Consider the following 26,021-nt stretch of genomic DNA (forward strand, 5'->3'; position numbering starts at 1 on the left):
CCGGGAGCGCGGCGCTCGGAGCGCGGGCGGCGGCGCGCGGGACGCAGAGCCGGGCCGGGGACGTGGCAGCCGCCTCGCCCGCCAGAAAGTTTCCCGGGAGTTGGCGGCGAGCGGTGCGGGGCCGCCGGGGGCACCATGAACGTGTTCCGGATCCTCGGCGACCTGAGCCACCTCCTAGCCATGATCTTGCTCCTGGGGAAGATCTGGAGGTCCAAGTGCTGCTCGGGTGAGGGTCGCCCCGGGCGGCGGGGGACGGGGGGCGGAGGGGCTGGGCCACCTGGGTCGCCTCGTCCGCGCGGGCGGGTCGCTGCCGCCTGCCCGCGAGGCCCGGGTGGGGGCTCCCGAATTTCCGTTCAGGGTGAGGACTTGGGCTCGCCGGTGCTTGAAACTGTTTCTGCACAGCTCAGCTGCAAAGAAGATGTGAAGTTGTAGCATATCAAAGAAGGAGGATCCGTGGAGGTTAGGGAGGAGGTGGGCTGTGCCTCCACTCACCCGCGCCACCCCTGCCTTGGCACAGCCACCGCTAGTGGGAAGAGGAGGAGGTGACCCCCTCTCGCTCCTGCCAGGGGCTCCCTTTGCTCCGTAGGAGCTGGAGGCCTTAGGCCCAGAGTGGGATCCGGAGGTGGGGCGGGGTGGGGGGGGGGGCGCGGGAGGTATGCACACAGGAAATGGCCTCCAGTTCCCGGGGCCTTCTCTTTCCTTCCCCCACCACTCTCCCCTGCCCCCTCCACACAGCCCCTGGGGCTGGTCCCTCTTCCCTCCCTTGCCTGCGAGTGGCACAGGCGGCTGTGATGTGGCAGGAGGGACACCAGGCTGGGCCCTGGTGAGCACGGGGCTGCCCCTGAGCAGAAGCCCAGGGATGGCAGGAGAGGCCCCCCCTTTGGCCCAGCAGTCTGGATGTCCTGCTGGGGGTTTGGAGAAGTTTTACGGCGGGACTGGGGGTCGCCAAACAGACTCAGGGCGTTAAGAGGCTGCTCAAGCCTCCTGCAGCCATCTTTGCCCGCTGGTGTCCCGGAGGCACCCATCCTGTGCTTGGCACTGGGGTGAGGGGATACAGAGATGAGTGCGGGCTGGGTGGGGGCGAGGAGGCAGAGAGCAGACCCCTGAAGGCTTCGTGGAGGGAGCCGCTTTGTGCTGGGTCCTGGAAGACGGGCAGGGTGTCGCCCAGGAAGGGTGTGCTGTGTGGAGGGCATTGGGGGTACAAAAGCCCACAGGTCGCAGAGGGCAGGGCATGTCCCCAGGGAGAGCGAGCAGCCCGATTTGGGGGGGGGGGTCCATAGGGAGATGAGTGGCAGGGGGCCAGTGGTCCAAATGTGAAGGGGCCTTGTATTTCAGGCTAGGGAGTCAGGACTGGGGAGTGATGGAAGTTTGGGGAGCAGGGGAGGGGGCCCGGAAGGGACCTGAAGCAGGTCACTCTGAAAGCTGTGTGGACCCACCAAGAGAGGAGACAGAGCAGCGGGGAGTCTGCCAGTCTGGGAGGCTTGCGGGGGCTGGCATGAGAGGCATTGCGGAGGGAGTGTTCTGGACCTGCAGGCCATTCCAGTTTTTGGTCTCTGGAGAGATAGGCTCTCATGGCCCCTCAGATTCCCACGGGGGGAAGTGAGGCAGGAGCCCCTAGAGGCGCTCCCAGCTCTGGTGAGGCGAGGAATCTAGCTCGCTGGGACCTGTCCCGGTACTTCCACGGATGGCCCTGGGCGGGATGAGCAGCCATGACCAGGAGGGGGCGCTGTTCCCCAGCTCATTCTGTCCGCCCGGCCCTAGGCCCCGGACATAACTTGGACAACTGGGGCAGAGCATCCGGGCCTGGGGGAGCCGACTTTCTAGCAGTGGGACACTGCCCGCAAGCAACCGTCGGAGCAACCAAGTAAATGATATGGTTTGTTAGACGTGCTCAGTGCTATGGGAAGAGGGAAAGGGCAGCTGGGTGGTGGATCCTGTGTGTGTGTGGAGTGGCGGAGTGGGGTTGGCATAGGCCTGGTTGGAATCTGAGGAGGTGAGGTGCCTGGATGCTAGCCCTGTCCACCCTGAGATTCAGAGCCTGCTGAGACCCTCCCTGAGGTCTCCCTGAGATCCTCCCCACCCCCCACAGAGGTGGGACACTGGGGCTTAGTTCTCACTCAGCCACTGACTCACCGTGTGACCTCAGACCTCAGTTTCCCCATCTGTGAAATGGAGGGAGCGCTGCAGCGGGTCCCCTATGTGCTCAGTGGACCCATGAGGGACTCTGGCCAGGTACCAGCTCGTGTTCTCTTCTGTGTCTTGGGTCTCTGTGCGTGGCTTGCTCTGGTGGAAATTTTTCACTGCTTTCAAGGGAGTGTGAAAACCTTTGTGCTCAGGGGCCCAAGCACTAAGGAAAATGTGAGCAAAGTCCGGAAACCTGGCAGGCTGAGGCTGCAGAGAGGGGAGGGGTGGGGGAAGGCCGTTGGGGGGAGTGGGTAGCGAATTGTCCCCTACCAGAGTCCCCTCCTGGGCCCTCCGAAATGGTGCTGAGGACCTCTCTGTGGGGCCTCTGTGAGATGGGGTGGCAGCAGGCATAGCCCAGAGCTGGCCTCAGCTCAGCGTTGGCTCCTGGATTCCACACCCCACGCCGGGGGAGGGGGCTCCCACGCCGGGGGAGGGGGCTCCCTCACCCACAGCCAGCGCCGCCGCTCTAAGTCCCAGTCCCAGACCCCCACGGGGCACTCACGTTCTCGCTGGGTCCTGTGTAGCTTCCGTCCGTGCTGTCCCACCTGTGTGAGGCTGCTCCTTTCACCATGAGTGCGAGGCTCAGGCTTGCCATACTGGTAGGAAGGCCGGCACGGGGACCCAGCACCCTCCAGAATGTTAGGGCCTTCAGCAGTATTCATCCTCCGTCTTTAAAATTGTCCCCCTCCCCAAAATGTCCAGCACCAGAGGAAAAGATAAGGCCCCATTTAGGCGAATAAAGGAACCAGACCCTTAATCAGGTAATGTCACTTCTTGGTGCCAAAGTCCCAGTCGTTCCACCATTGGTTGGTAAGTGGGAATAGAGGGGTTTGGCAGCAAGGACGGACTTGGGGAGACCAGTGAGACCCCCTGAGGTAGGGCGCTGGGCAGGCAAGGGGCATGGAAGTGGGGGTAGTGGAGCTGGGGAAGATGGAGGGGGAGGAACACCGGGGAGGGACGCAAGGATGGCTCTTGGTTTCCTGGTTTGAGCATGGAGGGGACAGTGGTGGCATTCGCAAAGGAGGGAGACAGGAGGAGGGGCTTGAGGGGAGATGGTGAGTTTGGTCAGAACTCAGAGGGGAGTCTAGAGCTGGGGCACCCCTGGCGTGTGGGATGAGATGGCACAGGGACAAGGAAGAAGCCGGGATAGCCCTCCAGCCATGAGGTGAGAACAGGAGCAGCCAGGGGCAGCTAGCCAGCAGTGTGGATGGTCGCAGAAGCCAGAGGAAGGATGTGGTTCTGAACAGACACTGTCGTCAGCTGGCTCTGGGGAGGTGGGGTGAGTGAGGACAGAGTCGACCTTTGGATCAGAAACGCGGGCATCATTGATGGGAGTGGTTTGCTGAGGTGTCCGGACTGGCGTGGGCTTGTCCGTCCAGCAGGAGGAGCGGGAAGTAGGGCTGGGCTCGCCTTGGCCCGGACCCACCTCCAGGATGTAGCAGAAGTGGCCAGAGGGACATTCAGGAGCATGACAGCTGAGAGAGGATTCTTGGATTGGCTTGTGGGACACAAAAGGGGTGTCGGTGGGAAAACGGGAGAAGTGAATAAAGCCCCGAGTTTGGTCAGCAGTGCTGTGTCAATGCAAATGTCTTAGTTTTGGTAAATGTCCTGTCATGAAGCACATGTCAACGTTGGGGGCAGCTAGTGAAGGGTGTACTGCTCTGTACTATCTTTACAATTCTTCTGCCAATCTAAAATTAATTCAAAATAAAAAGTTAAAAAAGAGAGACCAAAGCAGGTGAGGAGATAGCATGAAAAGCATGACCCCAGTTTTGTGAACTTAATGTGTGCACGTGTGTGTCATACGTGAGCCAGCGAAGATCTGGGAGGACGCACACTGAGTCTGGGATTCAGGTGACTCCTGCTTTTTTAAGTTATACCTCTGTATTCTGTTTTTTGTTTTATGAAGGGTAAAATAGTTATAACTTTTATAACTAAAAAAAAAAGGCATTTTTAATTTTTAAAATTGGGAAAAGAAAACAGAATGCTCCTCTGGTCCTGCTTTTTCCTCCACGAGCTCTGGTCTCCCTGGTGAACTGACACCCTGTAAAGTCCGTGAGTTGCTCTCCCGAAGACAGAGCTTTGGGGACCGTCAGTGGAACCCTGGGGGTGGCACGAAGAGAAGCTTCCACCGCACCCCACAGCCTCCCCAGAGCCGGGCTCCGAACCCGGGCAGGCCCATGCCGGGGCGCTGGGAACTCGGTGTTTGTGCTCCCCCAGCGGGAAGGCCTGTTTCCTGACCCTCAGAGAGGGACCGTGCGGGGACAGGGTGTTGTCAGTGAGTGGGACTGGACACCCTGCAGGCCTTTTCAGCTCGGGCTCTGGGCTTCTTGAGTGTCGGTGGGCCTAGGAGCCTGTGTTCTCATCGTCTCCCGTCCTCCTTTGGCCACAGGCATCTCTGGGAAGAGCCAGATCCTTTTCGCTCTCGTCTTCACCACCAGGTACCTGGACCTGTTCACCAACTTCATCTCCGTCTACAACACGGTCATGAAGGTGAGGGCGGGGTGGTGGCCAAGGGGGCGGGGCGTGCTGAGCCCCACAAACTGAGATGGTGCGCTTGGGAACTCCGGCTGTGGAGGCCGGCGGGCCTGGATGCGAATCCCGGCTGTGTCGTTAGCCGCTGTGGGACCTGGGCTCGGGCGGGGCCTCTGGCCTCCCTGTGTACCTCTCTCCGCTCATCTGCAAGATAGGATAATACTAGTACTCGCCTCAGAGGGCCTGCGGTGAGAATTAAATGAGGTAATGCAGGCAAATACACAGTAGCCATCTTGTATATATTTTTAAAGATTTATTTATTTTGAGAGAGAGAGAACGTGTGGGGGTGGCGGGGAGGGAGGGACAGAGGGAGAGAATCTGAAGCAGACTCCCTGCTAAGCTCGGAGCCCAAAGCAGGGCTCGGGCTCAGTCTCAGTCGCACGACTCTGAGATCACGACTGAGCCAAAACCAAGAGTTAGACGTTTAACCAACGGAGCCACGCGGGCGCCCCAATAGCCGTCATATATTAAACAGTCAGTACGGGTTAGCTATTATAATGGTGCAAAAATAAGCAAAAAAATCAAACATGAACCCTGAGCTTTCAGAGAGATGATTCATCTGACATCCATTTGACAGCTGTTTACTGAGCACCTACTATGAGCCGAGTGCTGGAAGAAGACGTAGGAGGCTGCTGTTCACATGGAACCTGCACTCTAAGTGGGGAGACAAATAATAAAACGAGCAAGAAAACCTTGGTTAGGGATGAACCTATGCAAAAAATTAAAATAGGGTGACGTTTCCTTTAATTTAAAAAAAGGTTTTTTTGCTTGTTTAAGTAGTCTTTCTTTCTTTCTTTCTTTCTCTCTTTCTTTCTTTCTTTCTTTTTCTTTCTTTTTTTTCTTCCTTCCTTCCTTTCTTTTTTTTTCTTTCTTTTCTTTTTTCTTTCCTTCTTATTTATTTATTTATTCATTTATTTATTTATTTTAAGTAGGGTTCATGCCCAGCTTGTAGCCTTGGGTTTGAACTCCTGACCCTGAGATCAGGACCTGAACTGGAATCAAAAGTCAGCTGCTTAACCAATGAAGCCACCCAGACGCCCCATAAAAAAAAAGGTTTTAAAAACTGGGTGATGTGTTAAGAGAATGAATAGGAAGCTGTTTAGGGAGTATGACCAGGAAGGGCCTCTCTGAAGGGGTGACATACATGCCAAGGTGTGAGACACAAGGAACCAGCCGTGGGACGATCAGAGGAAGCGCATTCCAAGCAGGAGGAGGAGCCGGTGCAGAGACCACGAAGCCAGGAGCAAGCTGGGTGTGTTCAAAGGACAGGGGGGAGCTCAGCAGGCGCCGGCCCGTGGAGGCGGGAGGGCAGACGGCGCGGGTCCCCAGGCTGGACTTCATTTTGTGGAAGGAAGCTGTTGCTCTGAAGCCTGGCCCCGTTTTTTAGGAGAAACTGAGCATCTCTTGGTTCCGCACCGATGTCTTACACTCTGGGCCATAACCGTTAGAGGTGATGTTGGGGTGAGCCATGTTCTGAGCTTTTTAATCAGCCATCCTAGCTCTTTTTTTATTTTTAAAGCTCTGCACCCAACCTGCGGCTTGAACTCACGACCCCAGGATCAAGAGTCCCATGCTCCATTGACGGAGCCAGCCAGTGCCCCTCAGCCATCCTCACTCTTCAAGGTGGCCTAGGTTAGCGAAAGGAGCACAGGTTTCAGAGTCCGTGAACTGGAATGTTACTGCTTGGGTGCTGGTAACAGAGACTTAAAATAAACATCGTTTCAGGGGCGCCTGGGTGGGGCAGTCGGTTCAGTGTCCAACTCTTGGTTCCAGCTCTGGTCATGATCTCGGGGGTGTGAGATCGAGCCCCACGTCGGGCTCTATGCTCAGGTGGAGTCTGCTTGATTCTCCGTCCCTGCCCCTCCTGCTCGTGCTCCCTCTTTAAAATAAAAAATATTTTTTAAAAAGAGTTATTTTAATAAGATAAAGGCTTATTTTTACCTCACTCGTAACGTGGAGTCTGGCGGTGGGCAGTGCAGGGCTGGGATGGCAGCTCCTTTTAACTTTCTGCTCCGTCATCTTTAGTGTGACCAGGACTCACGGATGTGTGACCCATGCCGTTGCTCAAGAGAGCCCCACACAGGTTTAATGCTTTGCTGTTGCCATCTTGAAATTTAATTCTTTAAGAGGCCCTGCAAATTATACAGAGTCCAGATGTGACATCTACCTTCAAGGTTGCCTCAGGGTCACAAAATGGATGCTAGAACTCCTTACCATCACATCACATTCTGGGCAGGGAGGAGGAAGAAGGGGAGAAAGCAATAGGGTGTCTGCCAGCTGGGCAAGCCCTGTGTAAAGAGCTTTCTCCAAACCGTACCCAGTGACTTTCACCTGCACATTACTGACCATCCTTATCTGCAGAGGAGGCTGGGAAATGTAGTTTTTAGTTGGGCGTATCATCTAATAGTTCCGTTTTTAAGGAAGAAAGGCTGTGTGAGGGGAGTTGTACGTATGTTGCAGGACTACTGTGAAGACTGTATGAGAGAATATATGTAAAGTGCCTCACACCCAGCAGATACTTAACCAAGGCAAGTTCTCTCTCCCCTCCATATCAGAGATGTGCCTTTGGGATTCCAGGCATCTTGTTGGAATGGACGGTGTTGTCATCTGTGGGGTGTTAACTGTGTGAACTTCGGTCTGAGGTTCTAAAATCACAGTCTTTACTTAAAGTCAACACAGAAATAGCAACCACCTCCTTGCTTAGTTCTTTCCTCTGCCCAAGAGTCTGACTTGGACGGCCCTGGGAGGGGCTGGAGACCCAGCCCTCAGCATGGCCGAATGAGTTGTAGGAACTCATTTTCTCCATTTGTGAAGTGAGGAAGTGATCACCACTTCATTGGTTCATTCATTCATTCCAGCATGTTTTGTGCTGGGCCCTGAGTTAGGGGCTGGGGATTCGGAGGTGGACAGGAAGTCGGGACCCTCTTACAGAAATCACCTCCCATAGGGGAAAGAGACTGGTACACAGACATTTATAGAACATGTGATCGTGGGTGGCAGTGAATGTGTTCCCATGGGGCTATGGTGACACAAAGTATATTTATTTGCCTCATTCTGGTGAGAAACTAATCTGAGTTTTGAAGTACAAATAGGAGTTCTCTAGGCCAGTGAGTTCCTGGACCAGCAGCATCAGCATCACATAGGAACTTGCTAGAAATGCAGATCTTCAGGCCTACTTAGACCTACTAAATCCATAACTGGGGGCGGGAGGGAAAAAGGCATCCATTTATGTGATTCTGATGCACACACAAATTTAAGAACCTCTGGCCTAGCAGGTTAGAGGCCAAACCATAAAACCATCACATGCTGGAGAGGAGCTTTTCTAAGAGCAAGCATCAGCTGATTCAAGGATGTCAGTTCCTGGTAAAAGAATGCTCACAAGTCACTGAGGCAGGTCCAGGGATTTGAGTTAAGAGCCCTGGAATTCCAGCCACTGCTAAATCCCCAGAGACCAACCCTGGTCTTCTCCCTGACACTTTGTAGTAAGAAAAGGCCTGGGCACCTTTGAGTCTTCATGGTTAGTGCCATCAGTCCCCATTAGAAGCATGGAGTTACTTAACAAAAGGGTCATTAGCTTCAGAATCTAGGCCAATGACTCAAAGAAATTGCACGCACACTTCACTTTGTCCCCCTTGGGGCAGCGCACTAGCCCTCTGTTTGTCAGGTCCCAACTCCGGGACTTGGAAGCCCAGCAAATAGGTTGGAAAATGACTTGATTCCCATGTGTCTCTCTGTGCCTATGTCACAGTGTACATGATCTATGGGAAATTTCGGAAAACATTTGACAGTGAGAATGACACATTCCGCTTGGAGTTTCTTCTGGTCCCCGTCATTGGCCTCTCCTTTCTTGAGAACTACAGTTTTACTCCCCTGGAGGTAAGGGAAGGGACCCAGGGTATTAATTCTGAAAGGTAAACACGTTCCCTAACATCCTTCCCTCTGGATCCTTTGTAGTATCTGGACTTGCTTTTTGGTACAGCCGTGACTATTACTCATATATTGTTACAAGTTTAAAAATTGGTAATTTGAAAACGGGCACATCCAAATAGTCATTATGTTAACAAAGGAGGCATCACAGCACCACTTACGGCTGCTGAGACCTTCTGTCCAACAGACGCTGCTAGAGCGCAGTCCGGGCTGAGATTTCAACTCCGTAGGTCTGGGCTGCGGCCAAGAACCTGGGGGGCTGAAAACATACCTACCAGCAAGTCCCGAGGCTTCAATTAAGATGAGTTTAGACAACAAAGTCCTACAACAATTAAAAATTACCTTCTAAAGAAATATTCATGTGATATTAAAAAAAAGCAGTTTGCTTCAATCTTTTAAAAATTTTATATTTACAGAGACAGGGGTGGAATGGTACATGATTATTTCAGAAACTTTTTTGCTTCACTAGATTATTCCAGTAAACATACTATTTTAGTAATTACATTTTTTTTTAAAGAAATGGCCCCCTTCATGGTCTTGATCCACCTCCTCTGGCCACTTCTCTTTGGCTCAGATCCTGTGGACTTTCTCTATCTACCTGGAATCAGTGGCCATCCTGCCCCAGCTCTTCATGATCAGTAAAACGGGAGAGGCTGAGACCATTACTACTCACTACCTGTTCTTTCTGGGGCTCTACCGGGCCCTCTACCTGGCTAACTGGATCAGGCGGTACCAGACGGAGAACTTCTACGACCAGATTGCAGTGGTGTCTGGGGTAGTACAAACCATCTTCTACTGTGACTTCTTCTACTTGTACGTGACCAAAGGTAGGTGCCGGAACAGAGCAGGGCTGCTGGCACTGGCACAGGGAGTTCCCATTTGGTAGGAGGGGATCTGGAGGTGAAAGTATAGATCCAAGTCTCTGCCCCTCGTGGTGCTTTTATTTCAGTGACGAAGATGAACAAGTCTTTTCAGGAAACAAGTACCATGAAAAAACACAGACCAGTTAGCTACTCTATGTACTGGGCAACACTGTAGAGAGAAGACAACTATGGGAGGACATCTGACGTAATACTTGGTTAGGAAAATATAGGAGAAACATTCCACAGAATAGCTTATGGAGGAGCCCCGAGATTGGAACCAGGTCGGTGTGATAAAGGCTAGTGTGATCACAACCTGTAAAGCTGGAGAGCTCAGAGGTCAAGCAAGATCGGGGGTTACAGGTTTGCACTGCCAAGTGCAAAGTGCCAAGTGGAAAGTTACAGAACCAGCCCAGCAGCTGCTGTGGAGAGTAAAAGGCAGCCAAGTGGGGAGACTAGGGATGGGGCAGTTGCAGTTCAAGAGGTCACCCGTGTGTGGACAGATGTCCAGTGGAGAAGTGGGGAGACTAGGGATGGGGCAGTGGCAGTTCAAGAGGTCACCCATGTGTGGACAGCTGTCCAGTGGAGAGGCACTGGACACAGGTGAAAAAGAAATGGAGGCCAACTATTGAGTTTATGGCCTAAGGGAAAGTGGGATCAGTAACCAAGACTGGAGGCAGGGGTGGGGGTGCATTACTGAGTCTGTAGTTAACCTGGGATGAAGTTTCCCCCTTGGCTTGAACAGCCAAACGGCTATTATGAACTAGGGATCAGGGACACTGCAGTTAATAAGGGAGTCTTTTCATCATTGCAATCAATTCTCATTTCATCTCCCATTTTCTTCTAGTCCTTAAAGGAAAGAAGTTAAGTCTTCCAATGCCAATTTGAGGGCCCCAGAGATGGTTCTAACACCTTAACAAGGACACTGAACAAACTATTTGAAATGTTCTCCTGGACTTCTACAGAGCTCGGGCCAAATGTTAAAATGAAAATGAGAAAAATGCTTAGTGTGAATTTCAGCAAAGCACTGATCATTCTACCTAGAAGACGTTCTCACCAATCTGTCCCTTAAATTATAGCAGCAATAGAAAACCTAGGCCAATTATACAAGCATGGTGCCTCACATCAACTGGGTATCAAGAAATCTTAGGTGCTTAACCCATGTATGGGTCAAACTATTGCTCCCCCAAGTCCTAGTGTGAGCCTCATGCTAAGGAACAAGTCAATCCCATCCGGAAAGGTGTCTGTGCGTAAGGCAAATGTCCCTAAAGAGCAGACTTCAAGTACTAGACGCATGCGATGTGATTTTCACTTTCCAGATAGACCACGTTTAGGGAGTGATTGATAGAGAGGTGATCTAGTCTTACAGGTGTGTTACTTCACTTCTGCCTTCAAGCCACAAGCAAAAAGCCAAGTTTATCAGCTTTGGCTAGGTTTTTATACTGCAGGTGAGTGCATACTTAACTGGTTGTTCCTGCCTCACCTTTAAAACAGACTTGGGTCTTGCTGTAGTTCACAGCAGCTGCACACAGTACTTTAACCCCAGTAACCTAGGCGGGTACGACGACCATGACAACCATTTACCAACGAAGAAACAAATGCCCAAGTCTTCACCTACTTGGTGCCTGGCCTTGTTGCTTTGTGACTCAAATTTTTCCATTAAGACCGATCAGTCCCACTTTCCTTACACATTTTTAGGTGCTAAAGTGATTACTCAATCCAACAACCCCCCCCAACCTTGGTCTTGAAGCAAATAAAAACAAAGAACACTACCGGACTAGAGTCAGAATTTTCAAGCAATAAAAAGTTCACACCTTATTGTCAACAGTGTTTTATTTATACCTACAAAAGAAAACAAGATGGTATCAAAAGGACAATTTACAAACTAAGAATAGTAACATAGCTCTTAGCATCCTGTGCCTGAACATCACACATCTACAATCTTTCAAGTCTTAACGCAACAGGAATGTGTTCAGAGACCAGCAAGAACATGAATAGAGCACTGATCCCAAGCGAAAGCCACCAACCTTTTAGATGAGAGAAGTCCACACAATGAATTGTTAGGGAGGAATTGGGGAGAAGCAGCCCCGTAGCTTAGTACTGAAATCCTTTCCCTAATGAGTTTCAACCATGACTGCAACAACTACCATCACATGAGGACTCTCCTGCTCATGTTCTGAAGCAAAGGCAGAACCTGAATTATGAGTGACAGAGAAGCAGAAGAGTTATTCTAAAGCTATATAGGAAAAAAACTGCTAGATTTCAATTGTGCTCAGGCCACAATAGCTTTCGAGATTTGGAATATGCTGTTATTCTGATTTATGACAACATCTCTGGCGGAAGAAGGGAAGCAAGCAGCAGACTAAATACCACCTGCTTGCCCAGAAACCTTTCCCACAAAGGGATGCTTTAAGACCCGCAAGATAGAAGTAGGACACCCCTTGTGGTGGCACCTCTGTTTAAAAAACAATCAGAATTTTGGTGTAGAAATATCTATAATGGACTGGTCAGTGCTTACACCATAAAGTTATTTTTCTTTTTTGGCAGGGGGTGAGGGGGCACTTTGGTTTTAAAAGCACAGAGCAGTTTTGCCAAGTTTCCTGTGCCTACCATCCTCCCTCGGCCTCAACTTCTAGAAGAAGGGGAAAAAAGAAGTAATTTAGGAAGAAGAAAGTGGGGGGGGGGGGAGACATGTCAAAGTTCTTACATGCGTACATTTCAGCTGATGCTGACAACCTACCTGTATGTTGCACATTCAACCATACTTTCAGAACCCCTCAGAAACCATCCCTTCTCTCTCCCTGAAGAATTTTAAAAAGAAAAAAAAAAACAAAACAAAAAACCCCTCAAGTATTTAGATATTACAAACCAGCATGCACCCTCAGGCCTTAGCCAAAGGAAGCAGTGGAGCCTTCCCCCTTTAACTACGTTGTTAATGAACAATACCAATAATAGCACAAAAAATTAATAGTCTAACACTGGATATGGAAGAGGGTTCTGGGGCTGTCTGATCTCCCTGTCCTGTTACAGTGAACGCAGAGCAGAACATTCCCTCTAGGCCCATGTGCTACAGAAGTCTCAGTAAAACAGTATCACTATGAAGGGGACAAACTCACCTACCTTCAGGAGGAAGAAAAGTGAGGACTTAAGTCCTCTGTAACTTAAGCACTACCTACCTGTAAAAAGCTGAGTGCAAAAGGATGCTGAAGAAATTTTGCATCCCAAAGCTGTTACAAAGCACTGCAGAGAAGAGTATGAAGAGAATTAAGAGCTTTCTTAACAGACCCCAAAGGTTCTTTATTCAAGATAATTTGGCCAAAAGGGCTGAGTATTAGCAAAGAGGTGCTTTTATTCTAGCTCTACAGATACTGAATTTAAAAATAAAATTTGCCACTGAGTATATTCTGTTTATAATTAAAGGTGGTTTTTATACTGCAGGTGAGTGCATACTTAACTGGTTAAGTTATAACTGGTTAATAAATTTTCAGTGAGCGTTTATGTTCACTCTGCTCAGAGCAGCTATCTAGTTGGAAAATGTTTGTCACAGATGGTCCCTGGTTATGTGGGGAAGAAAAACAGGCAGCTTCCACCCAGATGCTGAGATGCTACATCTAACCATCGCAATAAACACTTGGGGTTTTTAATTTAAAAGATACACTTAAACTCAAAAATTCAATGTCTAACTGGACTAAAATGGTTATTTTTCAGTAATTGGGAAGGGGCAAGGCAGAATATAAGGGAGACAAAACCAATTAGGAATTTTTTTAAACTGTCAAATGCACTTAACAAGCAATCAGCCAAAACGACAATGGCAAAGCACTGTCTTAAAAACTCATCAGGCCTGAGGAACATTAAAAAGCATTACAGAAAATGTGCAGGCAATTCCCTCTTGGTTTTCTAACCCAGTAATGAGAGCAACCTAAAGCACAGATGCCATCTTCTTCTGCAGAATTCAACCCTCTACCCTCCCCCCTCCCCAACTCAGGACAACAACAAAAAAAGGGCTCCCACAAAAGGGCCTAATACCTTTTAAGATGAAAAATAGCTCAAGTATCCTCAACATGCAAGAAGTTGGGGGGGGGGAATCTCTTCCAGTCGGCTATATATATATGTTTTTACAAAATCTATTATTACAGACTGGATCATTTTGGCGGACAGAAGAAACCTGGCAGTGAATTCTAACTAATCTGCATGAAAGACAAATCACAATGGTTGGGGAAAAAATAAAAAAGAAAAAGAAAGAAAAGGGGAAGAGAAAAAAAGGGAAAGACAGCGTTCCTTTAACTGTAGTAAGTCTGCACAAGTCACTACCACTTGAGTGGTTTCATTTACGTGAAGGAGGAGGGGGAGGAGGAGGAGGAGGGTATTGGTAGGCAGTCTGCCCCATGTAACCTATCATATTGGTAGCTCCCGGAGGCTGTGCAAACTGTTGTGACATCAGTGGCTGTGGCTGCTGCCCAGACCGGCCTATCCCACTAAACTGCTGGCTAGAGCTCTGTGAACTTCTCCCAGTTGAGGTGGTGCTACTGGCCCCGTAAGTGCCAGCGCCATATTCTTGGGCTGTATAGCCACTGGTGCCATAAGCAGCTGCCCCATAGGTGCCTTGACCATAGGTGTATTGGCCTGCTTGTGCTCCAAAAGCAGAATTTGGACTTCCATAGCCACTGCCGTTAGCATAACCGGCTCTATCGGTTTCACTACGATCCCGATAGCTCGCAGAGTCTCTCCGGCCACCATCCTTGACTCCTCGAAGCCTCCGGTCACACTCATCCTGATACATCAGATTGGGATTGTTGGCTGAAGAAGTGGTCCGGTATCGAGAACGACCTCCTGAGGGGAGGACATGAGATATTTTTAATGCCAGATATACAATCCAAACACAATCAGATGTAAAAACTCGACGAGGCACAAGAGTATTCAAACTTCTTTCTTGATCTCTAGCTAGGCCAGCCTCCAAATCTGTTACTTTAAAAACTACACCCAAAATTTGATTCGTTAATAGGACATACTCAAAAGAATGGTGGACATTAAAGGTCATTCAACTTCTCACCGTTTTAGGTCCTTTTTCCCCTGAGGATTTACCAAGAAAACACAGTGTTCAAAATGCAGGAACAATGGTAAAGAAGTTTAGGTGACTTACCACAGGTTAAAAAAACACAAGCAGCTAGGTTCGGAGCACCCTACCTGGCACACAGTGGTTCTCAAATGTTGCTTTGTGGAGCTAACTGCATCGGAATTACCTCACAAACTTTGGAATCCTAGGCTCAATTCCAAACCCACTTAAAAAACAAAAACCTTATTATTTAAGAAACTGCTCAGATAATTTTAACAGATTCAGCACGCACAAAGTCTGGGACAAAGTAATACCAAACTGGCAGTCAAGAAGCTCCGATCCTAGTATATTTTACAACTATCCAATTTTCAGATTCATTAACTACGCCTGTCTCTATTAATCATAAAATGGTATAAAATTACTCTTCACCTGAAAAACCAAAAACCTAACATACACTAAGGCTTTTGAAGAATTCAGCTTAATTCTGAACATGCACCATGTGCTTCAAAACACAAGTCAGTTTTATATTACTGTCTATGGAAATACTGGGCTGCACAAGGAGGACAATCATGGCAGCCCCCCTCCCCCTTCACGTGATCTTACTTAGAAGAGATTATGAAAAACTACTCATCACTGTCCTCTGTTACTAAGCAACATACCCAAAAGCCTTCACAGGACTTGGGGGGGAAAAAAAAGAAAACAAAGACACAATGAGCACAAAAAGATACCTTTGGCAGTACCTGGAGAACTCCAGGACTTACCCTTACCCCCTCCTCCGCCGCCTCCTCTGTGGTCCACCAACTGCATCAGCTTTGGATTGATAGCCTGATTAGCCTCTTCCAGCACTTTGATCAGCTCTCTGGCCTGCTTTAGATTCCCTGGGGTGAAGAACGTGTAGGCGGTGCCCTTGTTGGTGCTACGGGCTGTTCGGCCAATACGGTGCACGTAATCCTCTGAACTGTTTGGATAGTCATAGTTGATCACAAACTTGACATCTTCCACATCTTCAAAACCAACGATGAGTCAGTGTGTAGGTTGATGTGGCAGGGAAAGAGAAGGTAAAGGACATGCCAACAACAGGTGGGAAGCACGAATGCAGATGACAGCAAGAGGAAAGAAGATTAAGTTAGTAACCACTCTGCACAGGAACAAAGAAAGACTCATCCCAACAGAGTAAAAGAGGATTAATGATTCTTGGGACATGCACAGGAAGTGGTGTCTTTATCAACTGTAAAATCCTAAGGGAATCCCATCCAACCATCCAAACTCCTGCCTCTTCATTCTAACCAACATACCGGCAGGAATTGTACCGAATTCCAGTTCCTTTTCAAAACTGGAAAGTCTACGTAGAAAATAAGTGGTATCACCAATAAGGTACAAGGTCAAATTACTTCTACTCTGTTGGGAGAAGCCTGGCAAAATCTACCAGTAATATAACAAACTTACCTTTAAACCAGTCACAGAGCAAAATGAAAAAAGAAACTTCATATACTTTATTACTACATTTTCAAGGAGACTTAATTGCAATACTTGTATTAAAAAATGTTTGCTCTCATATTTAAAAAAGTTAAGTACACACCTATTTTCCTTTGCAGAATTATCCGAATTATCTTTCCCCTTTCAATTTCCGCAAGAGCACATTACACTAAAATTTCACTGTACTACCAAGCCCAGCTCTGCCAAATGAGGTTTTTTTTTTTTTTTGCTCAACTCAAGGTTATTTCAACTCAGTACTTGCTTTAATTATTGCAGATTATCTACATAACCTGGGAAATTAAATAGCCAAAGAGGGTGGGAAAAACCATGAAACCTTGAGACAGTTTAATGTTCTATCCACTGCTGGGAATTGGGTTGAATAACCTCCTAATGCTTAAAGTATGTAAATGTTAGTGTAATGCTTTCAGCTAAATGTATATTTTTACCTACTTAAACAAACAAATCTAATATAACAAAGAATCCTAATGTTTTGTGGAAAAAAATCTGCATTTTACAAAGAATATCCAGAAAATATCCTAGATAAAACACAGATTTTTGTGATATAAATAATTAAAAAACATTCTCTGTTTGTTACCAGACCGATGCACACTCCCTCCTCCTTTGGGAAACCGCTGCAGCCGATCCCGTCTCTTTGCCTTTTATTTTTGGCGGCCTCCTTTCGAAAACTCCGCCTTCTGACACGGGACCACTGGAGCGCGGGGAGCATGCATCAAGGGTCCGTGGCAGTGAGAAGTCCCCACACACGCTCGCTCTGTGAACTGGCTTAGATGCTTCTCTGTAGCCCCATTTGGTTGCCAAGCGCCGGAGAACCTGGGTTCGGGTAAAAATTTCAGGTCCTCCAACGCCTCCCCCAAGGATAATTGGGGTGATTGTAGAAAAAAATAATTAATAAAAAAATGTAAGTTACATCCAAAGGGTCAGACTGCATCTATTGCCCAGACTGGATTAATTTCAGGGGGAAAGGGGAGATGATTAAAAAAAAAAATTCAGCTGTTGTTAAAGGGCCTGTGAAGAAAGGGGCATTATGTCTGTTTCTTATTACAGTAAGGCTCCTCAGTCTTTACTGACCCCTAAAGTCCTGAAATCACACCAGAAAGACGAGAAGGCAGTTATCACAGGGGGCAGCGTGAGTCTCCGGCTAGGGTCGTTGATGCAACGAAGGAAAAACAAAAATGTACAGGGCCAGGATGGATAGAAGGTGGGGGGATGGGAAATTGTGCTCCATGGCCGCATCTTCAGAGCTAGGATAATGCTCCTTCGTCAGTCCCATGGTGTCAGACCATGGGCAGCAGAGCAAGTTGAGGGACTGCCCTGAATACACAGATGTGTGCTTTCCTAGCAGAAAGCACTGGGAACTGGAGTCAACAGATCAGAACCTAAGACTTGGGAGTATTTCTGGAGGGGTTCACCAGGGGACAGATGTGGTGCCAGGTCTTCATACTAGAAAGGTGTCCTGTGTGTATACACATAGAGCTGGCTGCGGGCACATAGGAGCAAGCGCAGAATTTGGTTTTCTCCAGTCAAGCCTGCCCTGATGTTATTTGTGCACTGCCACAATATTATCTTGCTGCCTTTAGAGAAGATGCTGTAGCAGGGTAAGAAATTGAAAAAGTTATTGTTTTGGCCAGCTGCCTAAGATAACAACTTTTTTTGTCTGACAAGCCCTAGGACATGGCCTGATATCCAATCACTAATGGGGAGGGACTGAAACTAGCCAATAGGCTCATCTAGAGCTGCTTCGGGCCAATGTAGATTTGCCTCGGCCATGTACTGAGTGATCTGCAGCTGATATCAAAGCTTCTGTTAAAAAACAAAACAAAATAAATTCAATACTTTTAGTTTCACAGTGTGTAGTTTAAACAAAAAAAAAAAAAAAAAAGGAAAAATTAAAACTATCCCAGTGGAAAGGGAATAGTGGCTTCCTGAGGATGACTATCATAAAACTATGGGAAGTGAAGAACTTACCTGAAGGGAACATTTAAGAGGCCATCGCTCGACAGGAAGTGAAAAAAGGCCTGGTGACTCAGCTGAAAATTGCACCCCTGTCTGTGAGGTAGAAGCCTTCACTTTCCAGGATCTTGTAGGACCTTGGTCAGCATTCTGCCATTTTGGTGGGTTTTCCCCCTCCTTTTGATTTTTACAAGGCAGCAAACAAAGGGGCCCAAAACAAGCACTGATGCTGAGTAACAAGAAACAGACTCAGGTACCTTCCCTCTCCCCTCACTTGGATGAGTGGGGGTGGGATGAAGAGTCTAAATTATTCTAATGGTAGCCAATTGATTTGGTTTAGAAATGCAGGGGGAAAAGGAACAAATATTTTTAATTGTCTAGGCAAGATGCACAAAGAAGCTACCAGCACATAGCAAGCCTGTTTAAAAACCACCATCACTGAAAGCTTTTGTGTAAACTGCTTTCAGGCCTCAGCCTCTTCTCCCAACAGGCCCGAGTTCTAACCGCACAGATCCAGACATGACCTCAGAGGGCAGAGACAGTTTTCAGTCATGGCTGCAGGTCACCACCTCTGAAGGAGGGAATGATGAGTGCAATGTATAGAAAGCCTTCATTCTTTTGTATTCCGGTTGAACACTTATCCACTTTATGTTAAGTATTACAAGGGAATATGGTACTTCGCACCTTACTGGGCAAGAAATTCAATACCTGTCAATAATTTAAAAATCTTTGTGATAAAAATGTCATCTTTTTCTAATATAAAGGTTTGAGTTATACCTGGTTTACCTCAGAGTAACGGGATAAAGTACCACAAAATGGTTTATAAATCTTAAATCATAATGGGTGGAAAACTCCAAAAGAACACGAGCTTCAAATGAAGTTCTTAAATTGGAAGACAGCACACTGATGACAGAAACATGGGTGGGAAGAGGGGATAACTGAGTGTACACGATAATTTTACGCCAGTAAATACCATTGGGCAATATAGATTTAACTGCTGAATGGTAACACATTTATAGACTTATTTAATCCAAGAATGTATTATGTTAGCATTCATGGAATTGGACTTCCACACACACATCTAGCACAGACAGACTGGTATAGGGAGAACTGCGGACACTAGCTTCTAAGAGCCAGGTTCAATCGGGCTCTTTCTATCCAGCCAGAAAATAGAATAAAATCAGGAAGAAGCTGAGCCGTTCAACTGAATGTCTCCTGTCCCTCTAACTGTTTGAATAGTCATGCCTAGGCCTTGCTGCAGACCAAAGCCTGTTTGTCAGGAGCAGGAAGAGACTTTGAAAATAAAAGGAAAAACAAAACAAAACAAAATAACCAAGGTTAAAAAAAGTTGTTGGGGGGGGGGAGGGGAGAAAGTCACACTTTGTATTCGTCTCTTTTAAATATTTATCTAAACACACGAATATACAACTCTAATTTGAAATGACAAAGCTTTAAACCAAAAGATACATATACCATTGACAGAGACACCTATCTATACAAACCTAGCCCACGGGAGGCTACATCCGTGGCAATGAGGATGGGAGCCTTTCCTGAACGGAATTCTGTAAAACAAGCATAGTACCATGAAAGCCAAGTTATACAACCAAGGCTAAATGATTATCTTTATAAAATGACTGTACAACCATTTCTAGCTATCTGGCCTTTTTATTTTACCACGTTAAACTTCAAATAATGGTGTCAAAACATGCCAAACTCTTTTAAATTCAAGAGAAATAGTACTTTGAAAATCTTTATTATACTCGCTTTTAGCAGAGGAACAGACAATAAACTACCTCTAATGAAGTACTATTAAAACTCTGTAGCAATTCGTAACAAAATTAAAATGAGCTAGAATTTTCCCTTAAATTATGACACTGAAGTTACCTTCCAAATTAATACCAAAAGTAGAGGGCAGGGGAAGGAAGCAAATTTAAAGATGTGGAGTCAAAGGAGAAACCCTACTTTCCTCTGCCCTCAAGTCCTGGCCGAGATCCTAAAACCCTTGTACACAGAGATGCTATGAAGTGTCTTTTATTCTTAGTCTTTGACCTTGCCTGGTTGCTGACACAGAGACCCCAAGTCCCTCAGAATTTCCTGAGTGATCACAGTGCCTTTTGTGCTGAGGCACTACTTGGTGGAATCCTGGAGAGCTTCAGGATGGGGGCTGGTCACGGGAAAGACCAAGCTATAAGACTGTTAAGAGCTTGGAACTTTCAGCCCTAGCCACCCCCCCATCCCTAGAGAAGGGGAGAGGGACTAGAGAGTGAGTTATTATCATCAATCAGGCCAATGCTATGAAGCCTCCATAAAATTCCAAAAGTAGGGGCACCTGGGTGGTGTAGTCGGTTGTGTGTACAACTCTTGGTTTCGCCTTGGATCATGATCTCAGGGTCGTGAGATTGAGTCCCACACAGGACTCCAAGCTCAGCGCAGAGTCAGCTTGAGATGCTCTCTCCCTCTCACTCTGCCCCTCCCCCTGCTCACCTGTTCTAAAATAAATCTTAAAAAAAAAAAAAAAACCACCCACCAAAAGTACAGGGTTTGGGGAGCTCTCCAGGTTGATGAACATTACATCACCAGAACATTAATAACGACAAGACCTTATTAAATAAAGGGTGGTCTAAGTTACAAAAAAGTGTAAACAGCCAGCATTATTGACCTTCAAGGACAGAAGAGATATGCTAAAAAAAATGTCCCTAATAATTAATGAGAGCAGAGATAGGCAAACTCTGGCCTACGGATTAAATCTGGCAGTATCTATTTTTATTTTTGCAACACAGCGAAGCTGTTTCTTTACATATTGCCTACGACCATCTTTTTGCTACATCAGAGCTGAATGACTGTTGACAGTCTTCAAAGCAGAAGTATTTACTTCTTGATCCTTTAGAGAAAGTCTGCCCATCCCTAAAACAGAGTACCGACAATGTTTAGTTTTGAACTCACCATTAAGTACCCAATCTCTTTCTGGTTGACTCTTGTCTCCATGGATACACATAGCTGGCCAACTGTCAGAAGAAAAGTGACCAATATTTCAGAAATCTTTAAAAAAGAGGAAAACTAAACTTTAAGAAGAAGTGCTACCACACGGAATTGTGACGGTTTATTAAGGCTACATGAACAGATGACTGTGTCCATCCAAAGAGTGAAGTGCATGACAGGCATTACTGAAATGTTATATAACATTCATTATACCAATTTAGAAATTCCTACTGAACTATAAATACAAAACCTGTGGCTAATTACCTCTGCGCAGTACTCACCCATCTCTGCGCATCCGTCGAGTGAGGTCATCACAGCGTCTCTTTGTCTCTACAAATATTATTGTCTTATTTTCTTTCTCAGCCATTATTTCCTCCATGAGTTGGATCAACCTGAAAACAAGACCAGCAAAAATGCACACATTCAGAGAAGACCCCCCCCATACATTATATGGAAGCTATGTCTACAATACCAATTCCCCAAAGCTACAGTACTTCCTTTTCACGTTATTTTCTAGACAGCTGTTAACTATCCGAACTGGGATTTAATTCTAAGGATCCAGAATCCTTGCTTATAACCACAATGCGCTGGAAAATGAGATAAAGAATGGATAGTTGGAAAGCTAATAATGCTTTTAATGTTTTGGGGCCTCAAAAAATTTCAGACTTCTGGGGCGCCTGGGTGGCACAGCGGTTAAGCGTCTGCCTTCGGCTCAGGGCATGATCCTGGCGTTCTGGGATCGAGACCCACATCAGGCTCCTCCGCTGTGAGCCTGCTTCTTCCTCTCCCACTCCCCCTGCTTGTGTTCCCTCTCTCGCTGGCTGTCTCTATCTCTGTCGAATAAATAAAAAAAATCTTTAAAAAAAAAAAAATTTCAGACTTCTTCAATGCTTTAATTTTGGGAGAATTATTAGGAAAGGTTTAACAGCATTATCAAAGCAGTAAAATCTTCTTACTTGTGGTCTTTTTCACTTTCCATGCAGACATCCACAATCTGGAGGATGTTGTGGTTGGCACTCAACTCCAGATTGCCCACGTTGATCTGGGTGTAATCACGAAGGAAATCCTCTGCAAGCTGTCTTACTTCTTTTGGCCAGGTTGCACTCCACATCAATGTCTGCCTATCAGGCTATCAGGAAAAGAAAAGCTTTCTTTTAGGCTAAGGAACTGTGACAGGCAATAAGCATAAAGACAGGGTGTCATCAGTTTTACACACCCTGATTTGGTCCACAATTTTACGGATCTGAGGTTCAAAGCCCATATCAAGCATCCTGTCAGCCTCATCCAATACAAGGTAAGTACATCGGCGAAGATTTGTTTTTCCTGACTCCAGGAAATCTATCAGGCGCCCAGGAGTAGCTATACAGATCTCAACACCTGTAAAACAAAACCAAAGATGTAGTACATTAAGAATTCTTTATATACACTGTCCAAGCCTCAGCAAACTAAGCAGCACCAGCTCTGGTGGTTGCATTCAATAGTGCAGAGCACTAGCTAAATTTTAACACAATACTTGGAAAAGCATGACGTAGATTTATGCATAATCATCAGATCCCCACAAAGTTTAAGTCTCTACTATGTTAAACATTCTCTTAATAGCAGTTTAACCATACCTGAGAATTTCTAAGCTGCTGAAACACTGATTTTTTCCAACAAGAACCCACTAGTTTCCTCTCCAAATTCGTTCATAAAAATTGGTAAAATGAGAAAAAACATTAATTCTTACATTTTTTTTTTTTTTTAAATTACCTCTCTCCAAGTCTCGAATCTGAGGACCTTTAGGAGCACCTCCATAAATGCAAGTACTCTTCAATCTAGAACATTTGCCGTAGTCATCAGCTACCTGCTGTACTTGCTGGGCAAGCTCTCTGGTAGGAGCCAGAACTAGACACTGAAATAAACACACATGTTTAAGACACCTATCCCAAGTTAAAAAAGAAAAAAAACAAAAAAGGTTACCTAAATTCTTTTTCTATTGTCTAATCTGGTACTTTAAAATTATGTGAGGGAGTGGGGAAGGCAGAGAGTTTAAGACAGTTCCGTGGAGTGTGGCAAAAAACAGAATATTTAGCACGTGAGATGGTTTACTTTTGATATGGGATTCATTATAGTCTGTGTACTATTTAAGTGGATTTACAGATTATACTACCTAGTTTTAACTAAACGATGCTCACAAACTGAGTAAGTGGCTTTAACCATGGATTAAATATTAGGAAAAAAACAGATGAATAAGGTAATAGCAAAGCAGATACTTTTCTGACTTCTAGTTTAAGCTTTCAGCCAGACATATTTGGCAAAAACAATGACTTACACACAATCGAAATAACACAAAATTAAAACTCTTTGAAATAGGTTAACATATACTGTTAACAACTGCAACCTGTTCTGTGTACAGATCCATGAGATATTAGCTAACAATAATGAAGCTTATTCTACTAGCCATATGGAATGTATTTCATATTGCAAAGTAATGTATTATTCTTTTTGTGAGTATTTGGGAGACTGTAATAATGTACCTATTTGTAAAAACAAAAAGCTGATTTTTTTTTTAAGATTTTATTTTTAAGTAATCTCTACACCCATTATGGGGCTCCAACTCACTGAGCTCAAGAGCTGCATACTCTACTGAGCCAGTCAGGCACCCCTTAATTTTTAAAAAACAGGTAAGATCGGTAGGAGAAGAAAGGGATAAAGAAGGGGGGGTAATCAGAGGGGGGAGTGAAGCATGAGAGACTATGGACTCTGAGAAACAAACTGAGGGCTTCAGAGGGGAAGGGGAATGGGATAGGCTGGTGATGGGTAGTAAGGAGGGCACGTATTGCAGGGTGCACTGGGTGTTATACGCAACTAATGAATCATTGAACTTTACATCAAAAACCAGGGATGTACTGTATGGTGACTAACATAATATAATAAAAAACATTAAAAAAAATAAAATAAATGCAACTATTTTTTATTATCAAAAATAAATAAAGAAATAAAATCTTTAAGAAAACAGGTAAGAATTATTAAAAATGTTTCATAACCACTACACACATTTTACAGAAAGTAGTGTAAGTGAAAATAATCACCAGAAAACCATACTGCTTTATAAACATTTACAGAAGTATTTCTTTTTTTTTTTTTTTTTTTAAGATTTTATTTATTCATTCGACAGAGAGAGACAGCCAGCGAGAGAGGGAACACAAGCAGGGGGAGTGGGAGAGGAAGAAGCAGGCTCATAGCAGAAGAGCCTGACGTGGGACTCGATCCCGCAACACCGGGATCACGCCCTGAGCCGAAGGCAGACGATCAACCGCTGTGCCACCCAGGCGCCCCTACAGAAGTATTTCTTAACCACAAAGAATACACATCCTAAATCTGACTTACATACACATGGCAGGGACATCATATCCCAATTCCTTATCCCTCACAGCATCATCGAGCAATTCAGAAGTGTATTTGAATTTACTGCAGAGTAAATGCAGTAATATGAAGTAATATAAAGGCAGTACACACAACACAGTGTCTGTTAAGAGTAAGACTGGTTCAAATTCAAACTCAGCCATTTAACAGCTGTATGACTTTGGACTAGTCATTTAATAGCACTATGTCAAAATTTTATCAGTAAGATGGGGATAACATCACTACTAGATATGGAGGGTGGGTTTGAGAATGAAATCTGAAAACACAAGCAAAGCACACTGCCTGGAACACAGTTATCATTACATTGTGGTTATCTTTAGAATTATAAACACACTTACAATTGGGCCATCTCCCCTTTCCAAGTACGGCTGGTGGTTAATATGGACAATCGCAGGGAGCAAATACTGGGGGGGAGGAAGAACAACAGTCTTATTCCAAAACTAAGCCATTATTCTAAATTATCACAGTTAATTGATAACGTCTAACCTCAAAAGTGAAAACAGAACTCACAACTGTTACACATTATGTGTAACGTAAACTTGAACACAAAATACTCGCACACATTTCTCATAGCTAAGAAAGTTGAAATATTACCTAACTAGCTGAATTAGAATTTTTTAAGAATTAAGAATTAACAGGATAATCAGAATAGCAAAATAAGTTACCACAACATTAACATTCCCTTGCTGGTACGTACCGCCAGTGTCTTCCCAGACCCAGTCTGAGCAATGCCCACCATATCTCGGCCACTGAGAGCCAAAGGAAATCCCTGGCACTGAATCGGAGTTGGTTCTGTAAAGTGCTGATCCATCAACACATCCATTACATATTCTGTAAGGGAAGCGATGTCGGTGCTTTTAGGTAAAACTAAGGACAAAGCCAAAAGAACCCTACGAAACTGTTCAACTCAACAAAGGAAAGATTCACGCAGCTTCGTATCTCTCCAAGAGAAATGCTGTTTCTTTCTTTAGTTACTCAATCTCTGACCTGCTGACTTCTACCTCTCAGGACTGTTGCCTTAGCTATCTACCGTTCCCTTCAATACTTTAACATCACTGCCCTAAAGTTTCTAACAGAGCATGGGCACAAGGCTGTTAGTCACATGTTTGCCAAGTTAAGCTATATCCAGCTAGAAAGCAATTTCGTTCTGTTTTCTAAAAGGTAGAGGCAAAACTTCTAGGGGAAGATGAAAAACTCAGTTTTAAAATGAAGACTAGATAAGCATAAAAAATCTCTTATGCAACAATACAGCATTTACTTCCAGCTTTGAAGTTAAAAAAAAAATTACATGTTACCACCTTTGTGAAAGGCTTCTACCTGCCTCTTCAACAAAATACAGAGCCTGAATCAAAACCTTTAAATAACCCATTACCCATATTTACCATTCAACAAAAATTAACAATTACAACCTGGTTTGAAGAACACTTACGTGGGAAGTTAGCATGATGGAAGGCAAATACAGGTTTAGGACAAACATCTCCCCCTCTCACTGTAATTTCCTTCTTTCGGCGTAGTTCATCAACCTCATACTATGGAAGAAAACAAAGTAAAAAAAATGAGTAAGTTACTCTAAACGTGCAAAACTTTATGTTCCAGTCAAGCTGAACAATGATCTAATCCACAATTACACT

General features: G+C 45.7%; 2 protein-coding genes across 4 annotated transcripts in view; one reads left to right on the top strand and one right to left on the bottom strand.

Moving 5' to 3' along the window:
• Positions 1 to 11,324, top strand: KDELR3 (KDEL endoplasmic reticulum protein retention receptor 3). Its single transcript, XM_040637540.1, is given in 5 exon segments — positions 1 to 226; positions 4,577 to 4,677; positions 8,419 to 8,595; positions 9,221 to 9,473; positions 10,354 to 11,324. Coding segments are annotated over 5 exon segments (663 nt in total). The 5' UTR covers positions 1 to 135; the 3' UTR covers positions 10,395 to 11,324.
• Positions 11,322 to 26,021, bottom strand: part of DDX17 (DEAD-box helicase 17) — a 22,422-nt gene continuing 7,722 nt past the window's right edge. For 2 of the 3 annotated variants that reach the window (XM_040637537.1, XM_040637536.1), the window contains exons 3-13: positions 25,820 to 25,919; positions 25,088 to 25,221; positions 24,729 to 24,794; positions 22,735 to 22,876; positions 22,202 to 22,362; positions 21,942 to 22,114; positions 21,267 to 21,377; positions 20,950 to 21,011; positions 19,509 to 19,568; positions 15,321 to 15,563; positions 11,322 to 14,336 (exon numbers count right to left, since the gene is read on the bottom strand). In XM_040637537.1, coding sequence (XP_040493471.1) covers positions 13,831 to 14,336; positions 15,321 to 15,563; positions 19,509 to 19,568; positions 20,950 to 21,011; positions 21,267 to 21,377; positions 21,942 to 22,114; positions 22,202 to 22,362; positions 22,735 to 22,876; positions 24,729 to 24,794; positions 25,088 to 25,221; positions 25,820 to 25,919 — 1,758 coding nt within the window. In that variant the 3' untranslated portion in view covers positions 11,322 to 13,830. The remainder of the gene's footprint in view (positions 14,337 to 15,320; positions 15,564 to 19,508; positions 19,569 to 20,949; positions 21,012 to 21,266; positions 21,378 to 21,941; positions 22,115 to 22,201; positions 22,363 to 22,734; positions 22,877 to 24,728; positions 24,795 to 25,087; positions 25,222 to 25,819; positions 25,920 to 26,021) is intronic. The other variant, XM_040637538.1, reaches the window with a different exon arrangement.

This window comes from Ursus maritimus, unplaced genomic scaffold, assembly GCF_017311325.1.
Source record: "Ursus maritimus isolate PB19 unplaced genomic scaffold, ASM1731132v1 scaffold_21, whole genome shotgun sequence".
Lineage (NCBI taxonomy): Eukaryota > Metazoa > Chordata > Mammalia > Carnivora > Ursidae > Ursus > Ursus maritimus.